The sequence below is a fragment of the Crocuta crocuta genome, unplaced genomic scaffold, assembly GCF_008692635.1.
Source record: "Crocuta crocuta isolate KB4526 unplaced genomic scaffold, BGI_CrCroc_1.0 scaffold91-1, whole genome shotgun sequence".
In the NCBI taxonomy this organism is placed as follows: Eukaryota; Metazoa; Chordata; class Mammalia; order Carnivora; family Hyaenidae; genus Crocuta; species Crocuta crocuta.
Window position 1 is genome coordinate 1,285,933 of NW_027551575.1, and position 24,757 is coordinate 1,310,689.

At 40.7% G+C, this 24,757-nt stretch overlaps 1 protein-coding gene across 1 annotated transcript in view; it reads left to right on the forward strand.

The window, feature by feature from the left end:
- Window positions 1-3,842: 3,842 nt before the first annotated feature.
- The window catches only part of DEPDC1B (DEP domain containing 1B), an 81,260-nt gene continuing 60,345 nt past the window's right edge, over window positions 3,843-24,757 (forward strand). Inside the window, exons 1-2 of the mRNA XM_077751433.1 lie at window positions 3,843-3,875; window positions 11,118-11,383. Coding sequence (XP_077607559.1) covers window positions 11,151-11,383 — 233 coding nt within the window. The 5' untranslated portion in view covers window positions 3,843-3,875; window positions 11,118-11,150. The remainder of the gene's footprint in view (window positions 3,876-11,117; window positions 11,384-24,757) is intronic.

A 24,757-nucleotide genomic window follows, 5' to 3' on the forward strand; every position in this document is an offset into this window, starting at 1 on the left:
GCTAACTTAGAACTGTAATGGTGTGATTGTAAGGGGCAGAAGATGTGTGTGTGTGTGTGTGTGTGTGTGTGTGTGTGTGATTCTAACACAAAGCATCTGGTATGGATTATGTCTAAGAAAAAAACAGAATAGAGGTTCAGTAACAAATTTTATAGGTTATAATGAAAATATAAAAGTTAGCTATTATATTGCAGAGTACATGCAATATAATTAAGACATCAACTTAAAGACAGAATGAATTGATCTTTAAGGAATGAATAGCTTATGAAGTTTCATTTTAATTTGTTTGTCCATTTATTCCTGTAACAAATACTTGTTGAATGCACTATGTGCCAAGCACTGTATCAACCACATTTATTTATTGTTTTCTATTAGAGTGTTGCAAGCTTCCTAACTGGTTTTCCTTCTTCCATTCCACACCTACCCCCATTCTAGTCCATTACTCATACAGTGGAGAGAGTGATGCTTTAAAAAAAAAAAAAAACTACTGAGATCTTGACACGCTCTCAAAACTTTCTAATACATTTTCAACGAATTCAGAGTAAATCCAAATCCTATGGCCCATAATGTGACCTATAGAGCTCCTCTCCTCTCTGTGTCCAAACTCATCTCCTCCCCTCTCCCTTTCACTCATTCCACTCCAGTGACACAGGCTTCCTTTCCTTGATCCCTGGATGTGGCAAGCATGTGTCCCACCTCAAGCTTTCATGTGGGCTATTATTCCATCATCTTAGAAGGTCTGCCCCCAGACAGCCACTCTTTTGACTCAGATTGTTTACTTGGATGTCACCTCATCGGAGAGACCCTCCCTGGCCACTTGAGCCAAAATAGCATTACTGCCTCCACCACCCTCTCCCCTTTCTTCTACTTTTCTTTCTAGCACTCAGTTATCTCTTGATATAGTATATATGTTTTTGTGTATATAGTTGGCTTTCTTTCTCCTCCCATCCTAAGATATCAGCCTCTGGCAACAGGGAGTTTGTTTTTTCTTCTGAAGTATTCCAGTGACTGGAAGAGTCCCTGGCACATAGTGGGAACTCATATATATCGAATAAGTGAATGAATGAATATAAATTTCTATTTTTTGTGGTATTTATTTTTTAAATGTTGAAATAAAAATCGTATTTAACAGTTTCATGAAATAATATGGTTTTATGTTTTCCATATATTTTTATCCTTTCTTTTCACCCATATCCCCAAAAGAATATGATGCCCCTATTAGTGAATAGTATTGATACAATTTCTGGGGGAACACTTCCCCCGAACAGACCAGCAGCTATGGAAATCAAGTCACAGATTTTGCAACTTTTAAGAACATCAGCAAATGGACTGTCTTGATAGCTTAAATACCAAGGAACACAATTAAATGTGGTTACAGCACAATCCGAATGGCTCAAGTCTAAGTTACGCAGTGACTTGTGTTTCAGCAGAGGAGTTCTTTCAAAATGACCCATCCAACCTGCCGGGAGACCTTTCAGGCAGCCGGAGGAATGAATGCGGCAGTCAGGAACCCTCTGGGCAGTGAGGGCCTTGCTCCCAATGACTCCCTAGTCAGTGATTGAGAAACACAATTTCCAACCCCACATTAAATACACTTGATGCCTATGTTGCTTTTTGTTCCACAGCCTGGAATTTCCTAGCATCAGGGACAAGTTAGTTGGTGATGGTGAAATTGCCAGTACTCACTGTACCTTATAAAGATGTTCTGAGGATGAGTCAAAGCTTCTACAGGATCTTGATGCCAGAGAAGAGTATGTACAGAAATTTTCCAATTGCTTTTATGTGATATTGAAAGACCGGTAGATTATCAGCAGCTCAATTTTAACTCCAGTCACAAAGACTGTGGCCTCTGATATGGAGATCATTTTGAAATATGTTTTTCCAGCAAAAGTAATTATCTTGTCTGTGGCTGATGATGGACTCTTGGGAAAATGCTCAGGAAGCAGGGCATGACATTTTGTATCAGATTGCAGTTCCACAACTCAGGTGGTTGTGGGTGGTAGCAGGTCCCAGGTGGACAAGTTTCTGAAGTTGCAGATCTTCTTTCTCTTGTGCCTCATTGGAATCTTTTCTGATAAGGATTCACTCATTGGAGACAAAAATTACCTTCATATTATCTTTATTGCTTTTTCTGATTATAAAAGTAATACATACATGTCATCTCAGAATTTTGGGGGGCTTTCTAAAAGGCAGCTAAATATGTATCTAAAGGAGTAAATGGAGGAGGGGTGTTATAGAAGTGGGAGTCTGACCTTATCTTGGGTACACCCTGAGGTGACCAGATATGAACTCTTTTTTTCTTCAGATTTGAACTTTGAACTCCAGTTGTCGGTACCGAGTGGTGACCTCGTTTGTCCCTTTAACAATAGCAAATAAGCCTGGCAATTCCTAGGGGGAAAATTCTCAGCGGCAAAACAGAATTCAGAGCCCTCTGGCAAAATACAGAAAATTTCAGGCTGATATAAAATATAGAATTCTAATTCAAGGGATAGACCATCAAAAGAAGAAATCGATAAACTGGCACTCTTTTCCAGCTTTTTTTTTTTTTTTAATTAAAAAAAAGTTCATTTAGAGCGAGAGAGAGCAGGAGTGGGGTAGGGACAGAGAGGAAGAGAGAATTCCAAGCAGGCTCAGCTGTCAGTGCAGAGCAGGACATGGCGCTCGGTTCCATGATTCCGGGATCCTGACTGGAGACCCAATCAAGGAGCACAAATCAAGAGTCCCAGGCTTAACTGACCGAGCCATCCAGCACCCCCTAACTCCCCCCCCCTTTTTTTTTCTTCATTTCACTTAGTTTAGAGAGAGAAGGCACGCCAGTAGGGGAGAGGGGCCAAGGGAGAAAGAGAATCTTAAGCAGGCTCCACGCTCAGCACGAGCCTGATGAGGGGCTGAATCCCATCATCCTGGGATCACTACCTGAGCTGAAACCAACAGTTGGAACCTCAACCTGTTGAGCCACGCAATAACCCCTTTTGTCCAGCTTTTTTTTTTTTAATGTTTTATTTATTTCTAGGAGACAGAGAGAGACACAGCGTGAGCAGGGGAGGGTCAGAGAGAGAGGGAGTCACAGACTGAAACAGGCTCCAGGCTCTGAGCTGGCAGTCAGCACAGAGCCCGACGCGGGGCTCGAACCCACGAACCGCGAGATCATGACCCAAGCGAAAGTCGGACGCTTAACCTACTAAGCCACCCAGGCGCCCCTTGTCCAGCTCTTTATTGCACCCGTGGGCTGTCGACACTCCTTAGGGCCAAGCGACCTTAGGTGTTTCAGTGTCCCTGCACTTGTAGGGGCCGTCCACTCGCTTCATTTCACTACCAACTTCTCCCAATCCTATGAGCAGCACCTGCAGGTACACTGTACATACGGAAGGCTGACCCGGATTTGCTCACCCAGTCCACGGTTTCAATTACCGAATTACACACTCGCAATGACCCTCTGGCAAAGAAAGCGTATGCACGCCAGAGTCTGAGGCTGGGCAGGTTCGCCCCAGGGCTAAGCAGAGACGACCCCCCGCCCCCTCACGGTCAGTGCACATCTTGGTGTGCGCGCTGTGGAACAAGGGTGGACAGCCTACTCTGTCCCCGGCCCGTCTGAGCGCACAGCTCCCTCAGCTGCAGGAGTCTCGGCGGAGACGCCAGCCCTGCCACCTGCNGCTGGTGAGTGAGCATGCCGGGACTGAGCGCAGCCGTCGGCCCCGTACTGGTCAGTCCTCGCCTCTACAGAGCTGGCGAGGCCCGGGTTTGGAGGCGGGACATATTTCCGCCGGTGCGGCCGTTTTCCCGTCGGCGAGCAAAGAAAGGCTTACCGGGTGTGGAGTTCAGCATTTCGTGGGTGGGTGCAACTTCGTTCTCAGACGTCGGCCTGGTTCTCGGCAGTAAGTGACGCCTTCCGAGTTAAAGCATCTGGAGCAGTAGGATGACACACCCCCCCCCGCCCCTTTTGTCCTCTGGAATCGAACGCCTGATGCCGGGAGAGGAAGGACCCATCTTGTCCGTAACATCGGGGCCACCCACCCCTTCTAACACACCCTTCGCTGCAATCTAGGCGGGCGTGGCTCCGTCCTGAGTGTCTATTGTGGTGACACTTGCGGTCCTTTCCAACGGTCCCCAGGACGGTGGTGGGTCTTGGCCGCTTTTCTGGCTCCCAGCGGTTTTGGTTCTGGTTCTGGTTCCGGGATCACCGACCTAAATCATTGGTTGACCCGTTGTTCTGAAAGAGCCTTTGCAGCCCCTGGCGCTCCAGGGTGCTGTTTCTTTCTCCTGGGAGAACTTTGGTATTCAGGGTACTTAGGTGTAGTTGATTTCTTTGTGACCTTGGAGCAAGTAATTTTAGTGCTTTGCGTTTCAGAGGATTACTGGAATGGAATAAGCGGTGACAATTTGGTTAATGTCAGTGGCAGGTTTTTAGAAGCTTTCCTTGAAAGCCTACTGATAATTTGGTAGGAGGGGGCCTCGCCCCGTGATCTCTTACCACTTCTGCCCACATCTAAAGTGGGAATTCGTTTCATTGTTCTCCGCAACCTAACGGATATCCAGGAAAAGGTAGTAACAGGGTGGGGGAGTTAATGCACTCATCTTTGCAAACAGTGTACTGAAGGCATTCATAATGATTAAATTCATTAAAAAATTCAGCAAATATAAATTTAGATTTTCCTTTGGGCTAGCATCTAAGAGGTGTATTTGGTGCTGATAGGGAGCAAATAGATTTTAAAAAATCGTGTTTTCTGTCTGCTTCCACTTCACAATGGCTTCTACCATTTGAAGCCATCTGGGGTCAGGGCTATTGGTAGGTCCATCTTTGGGCATGAGATAGAGATTGTGCTTCATCAGAAACTTTCAAAAGCTTACTCTCCTTTGTAGAAGGAAAAGACATAGTCCTCCCCNTACGCAAGGGAAGCAGAGAGGCTCAAGATTTTGGAGTAACTAGTTTTCATCCTGCTTTAGACTGAAAATAGTTACATTAGAATTGGAACTGTTTTTAATCTCATTCACTGAATTCTATGAATCACTGTTTTTCATGGATGTACCTATGTAACAAGACACTGCTTCATTCTGAGTCACATTAGAATATTATCAAAGGAATTTATAAAGAAATGTGTTCTTTGTCCTCCAGAGGCTGTCATCCCCTAAGGGATGATAATTCAGGTCAAGTTTAGTCAAGCCTGATAAAATTAAGCAGAAAATTATGCGAATCATTAATGAAGACACCTCAGTTTTGCCAGAATTTCCCAGGTAGTCAGCTCATTGGCAACTTTATTCTATTTGAGATCCTTGATCCTACACTAAGACTTTGAAAGCCCAAAAAACATTAGCAAAAATTTTTTTAAAGTGAGACTTTGTGATTTGTAAGTGACCTCGGTCATCATTATGGGTGCTTTTCCCCCTCATTATAAAATGTATAAATGTTTCCCCAACCATAATTCAGATGTGCCTTACACCTCTTACCAGGTAAATTGTAAAGTTTGTGACCAGTCCTGTCTTATTTACCCCAGCTCTCCTTTCCATCTCCCTCTCTCCACTTATCATTTTCCCCTTCTCCCAACATCACCTTCAACCCAGTCTTCAAGAGGAGCTTGGGGAAATCTATTGGTATTCCAAGAGCTTACCATTACTATCCCCTTTCATGCCTTGCTATACCTTTTCAAATTGTGTGCAGCTTCATTTTCTAAAGCATCAAAGTCTCATATGAAAATAACATTTTATGGACTCGGTGAATTTTTATGCCAGACATCAGATGAAAGACTCTAAGTCAATGCATGATAAATTTGGAAGTTGATTAGTAACTTACTCATCTTCATTGAAATAGCTTTCACATTTGTAACCCACACACAAATACAGTTTACCCTTGAACAACGTGGGGGTTAGGAATGCCCACCCCTGTTCAGTTGAAAATCGGGGGTGTCTGGTGGCTCAGTCAGGAGTGTCTACTTTGGCTTAGGTCATGATCTCATGGTTCCTGAGTTGGAGCCCCACACTGGGATTTCTGCTGTCAGCACAGAACCCATTTCAGATCCTCTGTCTCCTTCTCTCCCTCTCACCCCCGAAATAAAGTAAACATTAAAAAAAAAGAAAATCTGTGTGTAACTTTTGACTCCCCCAAAACTTAAGTACTAACAGCTTACTGTTGACCAGAAGTCTTACTGATAACATAAACAGTCAATAAACACATACAGCAAAACCTTGGTTTGTTAGCATAATTTGTTCCGGAAAACCTGTTTGTAACCCAAAGCACTTATATATCAAAGCGAATTTCCCCATAAGAAATAAAGGAAACCCAGATGATTTGTTCCACAACCCAAAAATATTCATATAAGAATCATTATAATACTGTAATATAAGACAAAAAATAAAGAAATACGAAATATAATGAAAAATAAACAAACAAACCTGCACTTACCTTTGAAAATCTTCGTGAATGGTGTGAGGGAGACGAGAGAGGAGGGTTATTGTGTAGGAGGACTTCACTGTCACTAATGGAATTACTGCTATCAGTTGGCTCAATGGAATCTTTTTCTGTAGGGGGGCTATTGTGTACACTCGTACAGATGTTGACTACAGTATTAATAAACTCTTGTCATATACTGTATTTAATGAAACTGGCAATAAGGCAACAAAGGGAAGGGTCTGCAGGCCGCCTGACGCAGAATGAAGCAAAACATTCCTAAGCTTACTCTTGTATGGAAAAGCAAAGGACTGTCCATAGGTGCTTTGAAGTGAGAAAAAAAATACACTCATGCCAGTGGCGGGCAACTTCCAGTGTTCTGAAAAATCACTGATTTCTGCCAAATACTGTGGCCTGAGACCAAACATCTGAGTATGGGAGACAATCACCCACAGTCCTGCAGTGAGAGAGAGAGAGAGAGAGAGAACCATTGGCTCAGTGTGATCATGTGATATTTGGCGTCACGTAGAACTCGTAATGCAATACATTGCTTGTTTAAATTTATTAGAAATGTTTGCTCATCTTGCCAAACACTTGTAGAACAAGTTACTTGCAATCCAAGATTTTACTATATTTTGTATGTTGTACATATTATATACTGTATTTTATAATAAAGTAAGCTAGAGAAAAGAAAATATTGATAAGAAAATCAGAAGGAAGAAAAGATGCATTTACAGTACTGCCCTGTATTTGTAGACAAAAATCTGTGTATAAGTGGACTCACGTGTTTCAAACCCATTGTTTAGGGGCAACCATAGTTCATCATTTTAACAGAAACAATGAGGACCAAGAAAATTGCTTTTTATTTTTTTATTATTTTTTTTATTTTTATTTTTTTTAATAGTTTATTGTCAAATTAGTTTCCACATAACACTCAGTGCTCATCCCCACAAGTGTCCTCCTCCATGAAAAATTGCTTTTTAAAAGCTCCTCTAATTTACTGATTCTTTCTTTGAATATAATTCTTGGTTATTTATACCATCTGATACAACTGGTAAACTTTAAAACACAGCTGTCATTGAATCTGAGAACTAGAATGGAAATGAATAATTGTCTAGTCCAGTTCTGTCATTCTTTTGAGGCCTGAAGGGGTGAACTGACTCAATTAGGTTTGTCCTGCTGGTACACAGCAAGTAAAGCTACATCTAGAGTTTGATTTTCTCTGTGCTCCTGGGCCAGGTGCTATATCATCGTAGCACCATTATCACAATATTTTTGGTACTAAGAAAGAAGGAAATGGAATAAATATCCTAGAGAAAAGAACAGGAAGCGCATTTCAACACTCAGTGCTCTATTTTGTAGTTTGGCTCATGAAGTGAAGCAAAAATAATTGTTTGATTCCTTATTTCAGATTCCTAGTTTAAGGGATAAATAAGTAAAACAAAAAAAGTTTTTTAATCATGAAATCTGTTTTATCCCCTCTGCAGTANCCCAAAAGACGATCTCTTCAAATGTAATATGTTGTAGAAGAAAATCATTCTGAAGCTCAGTCTCGTTCTTTGTTGATGTAGGATATATTCCTTCTAAGTGTGACTGAGAATCGTGACTTGTTTTACAGAGAACTTAATACTTCCTTCTTGACAGAGTAACCAAATAACAACATAATTATTTTTGGAAGTAAGTGGGAACAGAAGCCATGGTTCTCACTAGGTTTTAGAATTCTAATGTGTTTCATGGATTAAGTAAATATAATCCATAATGATAAATGCCATTAAAAATCAACATAAATTAAAATTTCTTTTTATAAGTTACTTTTGAGAAAGATGTCTTGTTAGGAAATTTCTAGTGCATAATAAAAACCAACTTTCCACAGAGTCATTGAAAAATGTAATCATAATAGATTGTTTTTTTCTCTGTGGGGAATGCATTGAATGAAAAGCTCATACAGAAGAGTAAAAGTATGAGAATTCAAAAACATTGTTTTTGGAAAAAAGAAAGGAGACTGTAGATGACCTTGACCTACCAGATATTTAAGCTTAGTATTAATTGACTGTAATCACTATGGTAAAGTGTGGCACAGGAAAACACCAGTAGCACAGTGGCATAAAAAAGAGTTCAGAACAGAATCCAGAAAGATACTATATAAGATAACTTAATATTTCAGCTCACTGAAATACAGGTACCCTCCCTCCTACCATTAAAAATTCTAGTTGTAGATTCACATATTAAAAAAATCCCTCTAAAATATTACAAGAAGACTTTGATAAATATTTTTAATACTTCAGGATGGGGAAATCTCCAACTTCATTCCTCTAAAGGGGAAAACCCTGAAGCTATAAAGAATAAAAAGATATATTTCTTTCATTAAAAGATCATCATCAACAACAAAACCTTCATGCAGTCAGAGACTACATAAACAAATTGATAATACAGGAGAAAACATTTCTAATATATTTTAAAAAGGATTAATATTCCATATTTATTCATTCAATATACCTTTATTAAACACATATACTTTATATATCAGACACTGCCCTCAGTTGTGGGGGATACTGAACTGAGCAAATTAGACTAAGTTTCCGGATTTCTTTCTATGCACTTTGACTTAAATACTGGACTTAAACATTTAAAAAAATTGATTAAGAGACTATCCAATAGAAAAATGTCAGATGAGTAAACGAAAATTACTAAAGATGAAGATGGCAACATACAAACAAAATTTAAGAGATACCATTTCTTGCATGCAGATTGGCAGAAACAAGGATAGTAACATCTACTGATGGGCAAAGGTAACTCAGTATGCTCATACACTTTTGGTAAGACTCTGAATTGTTACATCTGATTTAAATATGCTGATACTCTCTAGAAATCCATTCTGTCCAAAATAAATAAAAACATTGGTCCTTTAGGTTTTTAAAATAAGAATATTTTGAAACAACAAACTGGAAGCATACATGCTGTCACTTAGAAAACAGTTAAGTAAATTATGGAACTCACTCATTTGTAAGAATGGGTTAGATCTATAGGTATTCACACAGAATGACATCCATGCTATATACAGTGCAAAAACAAGTTGGCTAATGTCTACAATAAGATTGATCTTCTATCTTTAAGAAGGAAGCAAGCAACAGCAGTACTAATAACACACATACATAAACAAAGGAAAAATCTATATATGTATGTATATGTTTGATAGATATGTAGGGTTGGGGAGATACTGGGCAGGCGTACTGTATATACTTCTGCATTTAATTTGTTACAATGTATATTATTACTTAATTAAAATAAGTAGAGAAACTGCTCACCAGCATGAGTCAATTAATAAGCATGTTTACTTCTGTTTTGAAATAGTGGATCCCATAACCCATGTCTTCATTACATATATTACATAATGTATACATTATACTGTGTATTAAGTTTAACTGATAATGATTATGATAATTCAATCAACACAAAATAATGTAAATCTTTTTTATTAACTCTTCCCACTCCCAGTATGCTTGATCAGGACTAACATGAAGGCTAGGTGTCAACAGAGAATAAAACAACAACAGTGATTAAAAATATGTGGATATTGTTTAAAAGTATGTTTATATTTATAGCTATAGGTGCTCTAATGAAATGAGCACTTGAGAGGAGACCACAGAACAGATTCCAGATTATATTCTGAGACTAAGTACTTGAGGGACATATGTCATTTTGCACATCTTCCTTGGGTCTTGATTTTGCCTCACTTTCTTTCTAGCCCTAGAATAGTTTGAGCCCCAAATTTGTTGTAAGGGACTATTCTGGGGTGCACCTGGGTGGCTCAGTCCACCTCTTAATTTTGGTTCAGGTCATGGTCCCAGGGTCCTGGGATTAAGCCCTGTGTTGGGCTCTGCCTGGAGGGTGGAGTCTGCGTAAGGTTTTCTCTGACTCCCTTTGCCCCTCTCCCCCACTCATGCTCTCTCTCTGATTTTCTGATTTCACTGGGTGAAAAGTGAATATTCACTTTTGTGCAGTGATACAGAAAGAGAAAAGTGGGAGAAGGGACGATGGTTATGAGAGTACGACTGAGTTCTTAAGACTTTTAGGAGGACTGGCAGGAAGCCTAGGATACTAAAAAGATGTGGTGTAATTATGTAGGAAGGATACCATATGTGAACATTTCATTTAATCTAGTGAAGGCTGATGAAGGGGTGGATGTCTAGATTTTTTTTTAACAGGAAAATATTTTGTAGGATTTTTAAACATGTTTTGACATCAGAACTATATCTTATACAGTGTTTTTCCACTTAGAACACCGTCTTAATGACAGACTTGATTTTCTTTTCTTCTCTCCATATAATGTTTTACACGTAATAAACAGTACATATTTGCTGAATGATGTAAAATCATATTAGACAGAGCTCCAAGGAGTGAATTATGCATATTGGGCTCGGGTTTGCCAATATTTTTGATCATATGTTTCTCATTAATGTAAAAATCCATTAAATTCACATAATGGGACAACTTGCTGGTCCTTTCTCCGGTAAATACTAATTGGATGAATAAAATACAGTTTTTTAAATATAAAATACAGTTTTAAAACTTATTTTTCTTTTAAGTGTGAAGATTGTAAGAAAAAAATCAAGTCTGTCATTAAGACGGTCTTCTAAGTGGAAAAACGCATTCATTGTCTTAAATACTTGAGGTGTAATAACCTTTAACAAACCCAGTTGTTTACTACAAGACTCTCTCCCTTTTTCTCCCCCAGTGGAATGAAACAGTCGAGCTTTTTCGCGCTAGGATGCCCTTACGGAAACATCGCTGCCGTTTCAAAAGTTACGAACGCTGCTTCACGGCGGCAGAAGCCGTGGATTGGCTGCATGAGCTGTTGAGATGCAATCAGAACTTTGGCCCCGAGGTGACCCGCAAGCAAACGGTCCAGCTGCTGAAAAAATTCCTCAAGAATCATGTTATTGAAGACATCAAGGGAAAATGGGGTCAGGAAGATTTTGAAGACAATCGTCACTTGTACAGGTAATGGCGACAAGTAAACCTTAAAGGGGAGAACGAGAAGCTCTGGTCAGTCTCTTGAAACTGCCTCATGTGAAAAAACGTCTCTTGCCCACTTGAGTAATGCTTGCCCTTGTGATTTGTTGAGGAAAGACCTGAACGTGTTGTCACAATAAACATGATCTTGGGTCTGTAGGGTGGCCTCTGGCCATGTTTTGTTGCAGTGAGCCTTCAGAAAGGACATCTTTTCTGCCTTTTGCACATTGCGAGGATGACCAGAGTAGCTCAGTGCTTCTAGAGAATATAACAGGGTGAAATAGTTCTGGGTTGGGCCTCTCTAGCAGTGAGAATGTGCGTATTCAGGGGGTTAGCGGCACAGTGGGTCTGATCTTTAGGCAGATCTCAGAGCCTGTATGAAGCATTGTACTAGAATTCCCTCATGTATGTCTGCTTTTCCCCAAATGTTTTGCTCATGTTTTAGTGCTGTTTTGTGATTGGACACCTACCACTCGATTGCCCTAAGAAAAAATGCATGTCTCTGGGCTCAGACTCTCCTTCTTACTACATGCTAGGTTATTTCTCTCCTGGAGGTGGAAGGGACCTACCTAAGCTTCAGGGACTGGGAGAATATTAAAGAGGAATGAAGCTGTACATGTCGTGAAAAAAGGAAGTGTTGAGTTATGGACAGGCCCACCAAAGGGCTGGGAACCTGAGAGGGATTCAAAGAAGAAATGGAGAGGGGTGCCTGGGTGGTTAAGTCAGTTAGCGTCCGACTTTGGCTCAGGTCGTGATCTCACGCTCCATGGGTTCGAGCCCTGCGTCGGGCTCTGTGCTGACAGCTAGTTCAGAGCCTGGAGCCTGTTTCGGATTCTGTGTCTCCCTCTCTCTCTGACCCTTCCCTGCTCACGCTGTCTCTCTCTCTCATAACTAACTAACTAAATAAATAAATAAAACATTAAAAAATTTAAAAAAAAAGAAGAAATGGAGAATATGGACCCTTAATACTTGCGTTCTTTTACTCCAAAAGAAAATTAGGCACGCTCTTACAATACATTTAGTAAGGGAGTTTGGGGCCCCTGGGACCCCTGACTTTGAGCAGAGAAACCCTGTCTATTTCTTCCCTGAACCATTTCTTTGGCTCTTGTGGACTGGCTGCTGAGAGGAAGGTTGCAGAGCAGAGTGAGGGTGGCCACAAGCACCAAGGCTAAGACCACACACTGCTGCACATTTAGCATTGGACTTCTTTATGGAGTTTCATCGGCAGTCTCCAGCTTCTAGATATCGAGACTGTCATGGGGCATTTAGTTGTTTCTCCACTTGGCAGTTATTTCTGGCGTGCTCATCCAACTTTTAATTAGGATCTTGGGTGATTTGAGCTTATTCTGAGACCGTAAGTGCTTGGTAGCATCAGGCAGTGGAAACTCCAGCCCTGGTTCTGCATGCCATACTCCACTGGGGATTTGTAAGTGATCATTTCTCTTGGGAAACTGTAATTGCTTGTGCCCCGTCACGACTTAGGTAGAACACTTCTGAAAGATTCTCTGGATGAGTATCTTCCAGTCTGTTCTTTTGTGACCTTACGTTGGGTAACGTCCATTGCGTCCCAGGAGGCTTTCAGGGTCCTCAGAAGAGTGAAATGGGAGTATGCTCTAGGAGGCGGCCACCCCGCGCCGTGAGAGCATGCTTCACATCAGTGTGAAGACTTAATCAGGTGTTCCGCTTTAAAACATCGAGTGCACAGGCAGAGTACATTTGTCCACTGAAGAGTGATTTTCTCTTCACTTTCTCTAATACTTGTGAATCATAAAGGGAGCAGGATTTTCTTCAGTTGTTTACCACCTGAAAACTCATAGCTTTCCATTTGCCCGAGTGGAAGTTCTCTAAGTTAACCACCGGTGTTTGCCAATTTCTACATTAATCTGGGATGAAATATATTCAGACATGTAAAGCATTTGTTAAGGAGCACATGCCCTGAATTGAGAGTGAGCTGAGTGTGGCGGCAGCTGTTGCCCGCGTGCAGCTTCCGGAAGCAGAGTTCCCGGGACCAGAGCTCCGTTCCTCACAGCTGTGTGTGCCAGGGCTCCAGGGAAGGGGAGGGAGGGGGCCGGGGCGGGGGGCGCGGCTGCCCTGCCTGCTCTGCTTGCACCTGCTTTCCTTGTAGAGTAATGGAATGCCAGATAGTAATGGAAGCAGAGGAGGGAGATGGGGAGCCAGAGGTGGGTTAGATTTGAAAGTAGATGGAGAGTCAGTAAGGTGAAGAAATTCCAGAACACGCTTCTAAATATCAAGCTCTAATGGATGGGAGGGGCCTTTCTAAGTAGTATCATGGAAGCTGGAGCTGACACCCAAGGACTCTTGCTGGCAAGTAAGGAGCCAAGGTACTCAAGCATGGATGATGGGCTGACTTGTCACATTATTGTCATTAAATTCAATAGTATCCAAATTTTAAAGATTAGAAAGTTAATAAGGCCAAAGTTAGTAACTTCTGCAGCATCACTCAGCTGGTAGTAGAAGAGTTGGGATTTGAATTGAGGTGTTTGTGTCTGAAGCTTGTGTTCTTGTGGTATGCTGTATTGCCTCCATTTCCACAATGATAGGTTGGCTTAAGTTATTAAGTAAATTAGTGGTTGGATCAGTAAACACACAGTAATAAATATGGTGCATTTGGTGTGGCCAGCATGTATTTATATATTTATAGAATCTGTCTTCAAGAAGTTATCAAAGGATGACTGGGTGGCTCAGTTGGTTAAGCGTCTGACTTTGGCTCAGTCATGCTCTTACGGTTTATGAGTTTGAGCCCAGCATTGGATTCTCTGCTGTCAGCATAGAGCCTGCTTTGGATCCTCTGTCTCCCTCTCTCGGCCCCTCCTCTGCTCAAGTGCTCTCTCAAAAATAAGTAAACATTGCAAGAAAGAAAAGAAGTTGTCAAATAAAGGAAGTAAGGTAAACATAATCAACCTAAGCACTTACAAATATAGCAGAAGGTGGGTGGTTTCTTGGGTTTGTGAGTTAGAGAAAGCTACGTGAAATACCAAAGGCTTTTACAGCATTTATTTTTGAAGAGAGAAAATACACACACACACACACACACACACACACAGGATATGTGGGAGAATTTTGTAACAGAAATTATTAGTTAAGCTTTTATTTTGGAATGTGTCAAATCTTATTTCTAGTTTTAAAAGACTAGTGTCTTATTTCTTCTGTGACTATAGTTACATTTATTAACCATGATTTTTTTTTCTCAAGAATCAAATGCATAAGTATAGAAAATAGAAGGAAATAGTGAATTTTAGTGTGTGAGTAAGGAAAGCAAGATCGCAATATCTGAAAGTTCATTGTTGTCAAAGACGTTGCAGAGAACTGCCCAGAGCTAGTTCCCAAACCACATCTTTCTTGTTACTAATGCCGGTATCTGGAAAGAGTTCTGAATTCGCTGCTACTGAAGACCATTTTAGATTTCATGAAAGGGTCTACGTAGTTGAGCCAGATGCTGTCTTTTGTGTCTGACAAAGTTTCCTGGTCCTGTACCAGGAGAGGAGAGGCAGTGATATGTATTTGTATGAGAAATTTCAGTTTATGAAGCAGTTTCCCTTCCATAATCCTCTTTGATCTTCATGGCAACCCTGGAAAGTGGACAGGGTGGACTTTTCATCCAAAGAGAACCAAAGATGTTTCTCTTTGAAATCTCTAAACCAAACACCAGGAATGATCTAGTTAAGGAAATTCCATGCTGATCATCGAATGTGTCCATTTATTTATGTGAACAGGCAGTTATATAGGAGTATTTAAACCTAATGTAATGAGTCGTATAAAAATTGAAGCGGGTATTATAATTGCTTGTTTTGGATGATATAATGAGAAAAATGTTTGCCCTCGTGTAGATTTTTAGGAGGATGAGGTTTGTGGTTTGGTGAGCTACCTGGCCCTTGACCCATTCTCATTACTGAGGCTAGCTCTGGTGGATAGTGTAACTGGAAATGTGTTTGCTGTTCACAGATAGGAATGTACTGGCTGACCTTCAGTGGTTGAGATCTGATGTGTAGGGAACCACTTTTTTTTTTTTTAAATTTTCCCACCTCTCCTGTCCCCTTTTTCTCTTTTTTTCTTTCTTTGTTTCTACCTTTTTATATGCCTCATTCACGTTCCCACTTCTTCTCTTTATTTCCCTTTTTCTTTCTGCTCCCTTTCCTTCATATTTGCTTCCCCCCCGTCCTGTTTCCAAAATACTGATTTTAATTTGAAAACAGAATTTGTTAGGTAGATATTGCCAGCTCTATTGAATAATGTTACTTTCACAGTCTTAATTTAAAAAGGCAAGAATAATGCTGCCCAGTTTTAAGACTTACTACCTGAAGTTAAAGTAATGAAGACTGTGGTATTATTGGTGAAGGACTGGATGCTTAGATTGGTGGCACAGAATTCGTGGTCCAGAATCACACACAAACTTGGCCGCTTGATTTTTGACAGAAATGTAAAAGCAATTTAAAGGAAAAAGAGTAGTCTTTTAAGCAAATGGTGTTAGAACAATTGGTTATGTATGCTCTATATTCAAAAAAATGAACCTCAAATGTAAACTGCGTACTTTATGTGAAAGTTAAATCAAACTGAATCATAGATTTATTTATTTAAAAAAAATTTTTTTTACATTTATTTATTTTTGAGAGACAGGATGAGACAGAGCTCAAGTTGGGGAGGGGCAGAGAGAGAAGGAGAAATAGATTCTGAAGCAGGCTCCAGGTTCCAAGCTCTCAGCACAGAGCCTAACGCAGGGCTTGAACTCAAAAACTGTGAGATCATGACCTGAACTGAGTCGGACTCTTAACCGACTGAGCCACTCAGGTGCCCCAGATTTAAATGTAAAACTATAAAAAATTTAGAGAAACCAGAGGAGATCTTTATGCCTTGGGGTTAGGCAAAGAGTTCTTAGACATGACACTAAAATCATGATTCACAAAAGAAAAAAAAGATAAAATGGACTTCATCAAAATTAAAAACTTTTGCTCTGTACAAGACACTATTAAAGAGGCTGAGAAGACAAGGTACAGATGGGGAGAGACTTTTTGCAAGCCACATGTATGATAATGGAATGGTATCAAGAATATACAAAGAACTTACAAAATTCACTAGTAAGAAGACAAACAACCCAATTCAAATATGAACAGAACACTTAAATCGACATTTCACCAAAGGTAACTTGAGAGCTACCGACGTCTGAAAAGATTTTTATGATTAGTATCAGGGGAATGAAAGTTAAATCATGCTAAGATACTAGTACACATCTATTGGAATGCTTAAAGTAAAAATACTGATATATCAAGAGCCAGAGAGGATACAGAGCAATTGGAAATCTCCTCCGTTGGTGGTAGGAAGCTTGGATTGGTTATCACTGTGGAGAGCAATTTGGCGTTTCTTTTAGAGTTGAACCTAGACGTACTGTATAACTCAGTATTCCCATGCTTGGACATTTACCCTAGAAAAGTGAAAACTTATTTTCACACAAATACTTGTACATGAATATTGATAGCAGTTCTATAGTAATTGCCCATAGCTGAAAACAAACCAGATGTTCTTCAGTGGGTGAGTGGATAAACATTTTACATCTATACAGTGGTATGCCACTGTGTAGGTGGGGTGGAGGGAGGTGTGACTATAAAATCACAGGAGGGGGTTTTTGGGAAAAATGGAACTGTTTTGTTTCCTGATTGTGGTGATTGTACAAATCTATATATGTATTAAAATTGGTAGAATAGTGTGTCAAAAAAACCCCTCACATCAATTTTACTGTATGCTAATAACATTTTTTTAATGCTGGAGATTTGAAGATCTCCATTTGTATCTCTGGCTAAAGAGATGTGAATTTACATTGTTTAGGTGTGTGGCTCTCTAGTCACGTCCTGGGGCCCTGGGAAAAAATTTTCATTATCCCTTTGAAAGGAACACTTTTACAGACCTCACCTTCAAGTTAATGTTCTACTGGCTCCCTCTAGTGGGCATCCTTTATTCTCATAGTAAATTTAAAATGTGTGTGTGATTTTGGTTTTCTTTTGTTTTTATTCTTTTCATCAAATCCTGGGTCGTTGTCCTGTAATAATTGGATATGTTTCGTAGTCTTTCTAGGCACCTGTTTTTTCATCTATAAAATTACAGAATGGCCTAGATCTTTAAGGACTCTTAAGATTCTAAATGTTTATGATTCCAAATATTGAGCACTTATCTCATGTGTTTGTAACTCTAAGGCAGTGAAGGAGATGAAAAAGAAATATAACATGATTCTTTTCCTCCCTAACTTGGCGTTCTCTGGAGAGATAGAGTATACATATATGAAAAAGATAAGCAGCAGAAACAAGGTGTTATTTAATTAATTACCCAAAATGAACCAGAACAGATAATAAATAATAAACTATAGGTGGTATACTGATAGTTCTTGGGTTGACTCATATGTTTTGTTTCACTGGCGTAGTGTTTTTAGTTATTAAAATGTTTTCATCTCATTTTTATTTTTCAATTGTGGGTATTTGGGGGAAGATAATACTTTAATGTGGTTCAAAATTTATGAAGTTTAATAGAGTCTATGCAGTGAAAAAATCTCTGTTCCATCTCTCTCCTCCAGCTACCCAGTTCCTTTCCCCAGAGGCTCCTAATATTATGAGCTCTGACACAGTGTCTTAAGAAATTGTGAACCTGAAAGTCTTTAGTTGGGGCAAACCCACTGCGGTTGCTACTCTTGCCATCTTTCCCTTCCATCATAGCACACTGTATCGTGGTGATGTTGTCTGCCTGGCCACTGCGGGATTTGTGTTGTGACCCACTGGCTGTGGACTGGAGTGTTTTGAGACCTCATGGAGCAGGAGGTGGAGGACTTCAACCTGGGTCCTGAGAATGCAGTGGGATCTGGTTCATGAGAAGGGATGGGAAGGGAGAGGATATTTCAGGTGACAAGGATAGCAAGACTGAGGCTCTTGGTCGGAAATGTCTGAGTGGCTTTTCCTAGGAAAGGAGAGAGGAGACTGGCCTGGCTGGAAAGGTTTTAGGTCAGGAAATCATATGGATAAGTTTGGTGTAATTTCTTAAATATCTGGTTGTGGAGAAGACTTTAACTTTTAAAATTTATTTTTAGGTCCACCTGGGTGGCCCAGTTGGTTAAGCGTCCGACTTCGGCTCAGGTCATGATCTCACTGTTCATGGGTTCGAGCCCATGGGTTCGAGCCCATGGGTTGCGCTCTGTGCTGACAGCTCAGAGTCTGGAGCCTGTCTTCGGATTCTGTAGCTCCCTCTCTCTGACCCTCCCCTGCTCACGGTGTCTCTATCTCTTTCTCAAAAATAAATAAAACATTAAAAAATTTTTTTTAAATTTATTTTTAATTGAAGTATAGTTGACATATACTATGTTAGTTTCAGGTGTATGACATAGTGATCTGACAGTTATATATATTACAAAATGCTTTCCATGATTAATATAGTTATTGTGTGTCAACATACAAAGTTATTACAATATTATTGATTATATTTCCTATGCTGTACTTTTTATTCATATCTTATTTTATAACTGGAATTTTGTACCTCTTAATCTCTTCTGCCTGTGTCACCCATTTCTCTCCTCTCTTACCTCTGGTGAACACCAGTTTGTTCTTTGTCTTTATGAGTCTCTTTTTGTTGTTGTTAATCCTTTGTTTTGTTTTAAATTCCATGTGTAAATGAAATCAAACAGTATTTGTCTTTATCTGTCTGATTTATTTCACTTAGCATAATACTCTTTGGGTCCACCTGTGTTGTTGTGAACAACAAGATTTCATTCTTTGTTATGGCTGGAAATCCTTCCTTCCTTCCTTCCTTCCTTCCTTCCTTCCTTCCTTCCTCTCCCTCTCTCTCTCCTTCTCCCTCTCCCTCTCCCTCTCCCTCTCTCCCTGCCTCTCTCATCTCTTTTACCCATTTGTCTGTTGATGGACACTTGGGCTATCTCCATATCTTGGCCATTGTAAATACTTGTGCTATAAACATCGGGGTCCATGTATCTTTTCAAATTAGTGTTTTTGTTTTTTCAGGTGAATACCCCAATGTGAAATACTGGGTCTTATGGTATTTCTTTTTAATGTTTTGAGATACCTTCATACGGATTTCCACAGTGGCTGCACCAACTTAAATTTCCACCAACACTGCATGAGGGCTCCCTTTTCTCCACATTCTTGCCAACGCTTGTTATTTCTTGTCTTTCAATTTTAGCCTTTCTGACTGGTGTGAGGCAGGGTCTCATGGTTTTGTTTTACATTTCCTTGATGATTAGTGATGTTGAGCATCTTTCCATGTGTCTTTTGGCCACTATGTGTCTTTGGAAAAATGTCTATTTCAGGTCCTCTGCCCATTTTTAGTTGGATTATTTGAGTATTTTGCTATTGAGTTGGAGTTCTTTATATACATTGGGTATTAACCCCCTATTGGCTATATCATTTGCAACTATCTTCTCCCACTCAGTGGGTGGCCTCTTTGTTCCTTTGATGTTTTCCTTTGCTGTTCAAAAGGTTTTCAGTTTGATGTAGTCTCAAAAGTTTATTTTTGTTTTTGTTTCCCTTGCCCGAGGAGATGTATCCATACATATGTTGCTCAGAGCAGTATCCAGGAAATTACTGCTTATGTTTTCTTTTAGGATTTTTATGGTTTCCGGTCTCACCTTTATTTTTTTATTTTTTATTTTTAAAAATTTTTTTTTTAATGTTTTATTTATTTCTAGGAGAGAGAGAGACAGCGTGAGCAGGGGAGGGTCAGAGAGAGAGGGAGTCACAGACTGAAACAGGCTCCAGGCTCTGAGCTGGCAGTCAGCACAGAGCCCGATGCGGGGCTTGAACCCACGAACCGCGAGATCATGACCCAAGTGAAAGTCGGACGCTTAACCGACTAAGCCACCCAGGCGCCCCACCGGTCTCACCTTTAGATCTTTAATCCATTTTGAGTTTTATTTTGTGTATGGTGTATGAAAGTGGTTCAGTTTCATTCTTTTCACATGAGGCTGTCCAGTTTTTCCCAGCACCATTTATTGAAAACACCACCTTTTCCCCATTATATGTTTCTTGCCTCTTCTGTTGTCTATTCGTTGACCCTATAGGCTTGGGTTTATTCCAGGATTCTCTATCCTGTTCTTTTCATCTATATGTCTATTTTCATGCTAGTACCATACTGTTTTGATTACAATAACTTTGCAGTATAGTCTGAAATCTGGGCTTGTGATATTTCCAGTGTTGTTCTTCTTTCTCTAGATTGCTTTGGCTCTTCAGAGTGTTTTGTGGTTCCATACAAAATTTAGGATTAGTTGTTCTATCTAGTTCTGCGAAAATTATCATTGGAGTTTTAATAGAGATTGCATTGAATCTGTAGGTTGCTTTGGATACTATGAACCTTTAAAAAATTTTTATTTATTTTTGAGAGAGAGAGAGAAACAGAGAATGAGCAGGGGAGGGGCAGAGAGAAAGGGAGACACAGAATCTGAAGCAGGCTCCAGGCTCTGAGCGGTCAGCATAGAGTCCGATGTGGGGCTCAAATTCACGGACAGCGAAATCATGACCTGAGCCAAAGTCGGATGCTTAACTGTCTGAGACACCCAGGCGTCCCTTTACAAAAATTTCTTTCCTTTATTTATTTTGAGAGAGACAGACAGCATGAGTAGGCGAGGGGCAGAGAGAAGGAGACAGAGAGAAAATCCCAAGCAGGCTCCACATTGCCAACGCAGAGCCCAATGTGTGGGGGTTGAACTCACAAAACCATGCGATTATGACCTGAGCGAAAACTGAGAGTCAGACACGTAACCTACTGAGCCGCCCAGGTGCTTCTCAACATTTTAACCATATTAATTCTTCCACTCCATGAGCATGGTGTATCTTTTCATTTGTTTCTGTTGTCTTCAATTTCGTTCATCAGTGTCTTAGGGTTTTCAGAGTGTGCTTTTTACCCCCTTAATTAAATTTATTTCTAAAGTTTTTCTTTTATTCTTTTTGGTTTGTGGCTATTTTGAGGTTCATTTATAATATCTTAAATATATAGCAGTCTGTATTAAGTCTATGATCACTTAAGTTGGAACACATTTTAGAAACCCAACATTTATATTCTCCCGCCTGCACGGTTTATGTATATGATGTCATATTGTACATATTTTTATGAATCCCTTAACTAAGTTTCTAGATATATTTGATTTTACGACTTTTGTCTTTGTTTAACCTTCATACTGGCTTTACAAGTGATTGATCTAGTACCTTTTTCTGTTTGCTTTTACCTATGTATTTTTTTCCATTTCATAATTGCCTTATAATTAATGGCCTTTTCCACTTAAAGAAGTTCCTTTAACATTTCTTATAAGGCTGCTTTAATGGTGATGAACTCCTTTAACTTTTGTTTATCTAGGAAGTTCTCTGTCCTTCATTTCTGAATGATAACCTTATTGGGTTGAGTAATCTCAGTTGTAGGTTTTTTTCCTTTCAGCTCTTTTGAATATATTACACCACTCCCTTGTGACCTACACAGTTTCTGCTGAAAAATCAGTTGATAACCTTAGGGAGTTTCTGTTGTTTATAGCCATAGTTGACCCTTGAACAACACAGGGTTTGACTGCATGGGTCTCCTTATATGTGGATGCTTTGCGGTACAATATTATAAGTGTGTTTTCTCTTTATGGTTTTCTTAATAACATTTTCCTTACTCTAGCTTACTTTATTGTAGGAATACAGTAAATAACACATATAATACACAAAGTGTACGTTAATTGACTGTTTATGTTCATCGGCAAGGCTTCTGGTCAGTGGGGGGCTATTTTCATGGTTAAGTTTTGGGGGAGTCAAAGTTATACTTGGGTTTGGGGTGCATGAGGGCAGTGAGTGGGGTATCACTGCTCCTAATCCCCACATTGCTCAAGGAGTTCATTATTGCTTTTCTGTTGCTCCTATTAAGACTCTCTTTTTAGGGGCGCCTGGGTGGCTCCGTTGGTTGAGCATCCGACTTCGACTCAGGTCATGATCTCCTGGTTTGTGAATTCAAGCCCTGCATCGGGCTCTGTGCTGACAGCTCAGAGCCTAAAGCCTGCTTTGGATTCTGTGTCTCCTCGCCTCTCTGCCCCTCCTCTGCTTGTGCTCTGTCTCTCTCTCAAAACTAAATATTAAAAAAAAAAAAGATTCTCTTTTATTTTTAGTTTTGGGCATTTTAATTATTAGGTGTCTTATTGGGACCTAGATGGACATTTCTTTGCCCAGGTTAGGGAAGTTTTCTTCAAATAAGCTTTCTGTGCCTTTCTCCCTCTCTTTCTGGGACCCTAATAACGTGAATATTAGTATGCTTGTACCACAGGTCCCTTAATGTGATGTGGTCCCAGAGGTCCCTTAATCTGTCATCAGGTTTTAAAATTCTGTTTTCTTTTTGCTTTTCACCTTGGGTGCTTTCTCTTACCCCATCTTCCAGAATGCTCTTGTGTTCATCTGCATCCTTTAATATGGTCTTGATTCCCTTTAGTGTGTTTTTCATTTCAGTTATTGTAGTCTTCAGTTCTGATGGTTCTTTGTTATATTTTATTACTTTGTTAAAGTTCTTCCCGAGTTCATCCACTCTTGTCTGCAGTCTGGAGAACATCGTTATGAGCATTACTGTGAACTCTTTATCAGGTAGATTGCTTATCACTGTTGTAATCAGTTCTTTTTCTGAGGTTTTGTTAATTGGTTTGGAGTATATGCCTCTGTCTCCTCATTTTGCTTGACGTTGCGTGTAGGTTTCTGTGAACGAGTTGGTTTTGGCTGGCTGAGTGCAGCCGGAGCTGGAGTGGGCTGGAGGACCCTGCAGAGGGGACATGCCGGTGGGGTGGCTGGAGCTCGAGCAGGTGTGGGCCGAGAGGTTTCCCAGTGCGGACTGTGCCGTGGCAGCCTTGTTGTTGGGTTAGCTGGAGCAGATGTGGGCGGGGTGGCCACCTTGGCAGCATGGCGGGAGCTGGTGTGGGCAAGGGGCCCTGGCTGAGGCAGCAGGCTGGCTAGTGCTCCTTGACCCTGCTTCCCTCCGTGCTGTCAAGGTAGGGGAAGAACAAGCACAATGACGCTCACTGGTAACTCCAGTCCTTGAGAGAGTTTCAGCAGTTCCAGCACTGTTCGCACTCTTCAGCTCTAGGGTTAGTAACCGGGATCCCTCCACTTACAGTCTAGTTGCCTTCTAAACTGCTGTTTTTTGCTGTCCCTCAGGTCGTGTGAATCTGCTGAGGGCCCTCTGTTGCTCTGTTTTCTTTCTGCAGCTTATAGGGTGGGGGGTGGTGTTCTTATCATCACCTTGTCTCTGTCTCTCCTGCCCATTCTCTGTGTGGTCCCTCTATCCTTTGATGTGCAGAAGCTGTTCACCAACCCTCAGTTCTTCAGGAGGAATTGCTCTACAGGTAGGTGTAGATTCCTTGTGTCTCTGGGAGGAGGTGAGCTCAGGGTCTTCTCATGCTGCCGTCTTGGATCCCTTTACTCACCCCTTTGCATTTAGAATCTTTACTGATGGTTAGCGTTTTCTTTTCCTGAGGTCTGCAGTATAACTCTTACCTTTGTCAAGACACCCGTCAGTCTGTAAGTCCTTGCAGTTCTTCAGATACAACTGTGGTTAGTGAGAACATCTAAGTCTTCAAGATTTGTTCCTATATAATGGCTCTGGGAGTTTAGAGCCTCTGGAGCTGGATGAGTATCTCAGAGTCTCTGTGCCCATACCTCCCACAAAAGTCACGACTGAATGTCCAGGTTACTGCATCATTGTTGTGGGGTAATGATGAAAAACATATACTGGACAGTTCACCTTTTTTGCTGCCAAGCATGTTAAGCAGCTTTTCTGTTTTGTGAGATTCCCTGTTTTAGTGCGCCTTGGAGGGAGGCAGGGCCCTGTCTTCCTTGTAGAAGTCAAGGTAGGTGAGATTCTCCCTCTCTCTGCCCCCAGCAGTTAGGGTTCAGGGACTTGTCTTGCCCTTGGCGGTTGATATGCTCCTGCCTAGGATTTTGAATCTCAATGTGAGAGATGCAAAGGGGAAGGGACAGCCTGGAATTTCTTGTGACAGCAGTGGCAGCCTGCAGGAGCAAGGGCAGAGCACAGAGAGGCAAAGGCACACAGAGGCCATGGTGCCAGCAGTTGCTGACACTAGACTGTCCCTTGTGGTTCCTGCTGTGTGTGCTGCTGTGCCTTCCTTTCTCCCTAGCATTTTTCCCCCCTTTCTGATGCTAGTTCTCCAGCTCTCCTATTGATTTTGTGACCTACTTGGATATTTTCAATTTTTTGTGTGTGTGGTTAAATTAGCCAGAATTGGTTTTTGCAACCCACAACTCAGACTGATATGACAGGCAGTGCTTGTTGAAGGAGCAAAACTGGGGAATTATTTTGGGCGGAGGAAACAGTGCCACAGAGCCACGAATATGG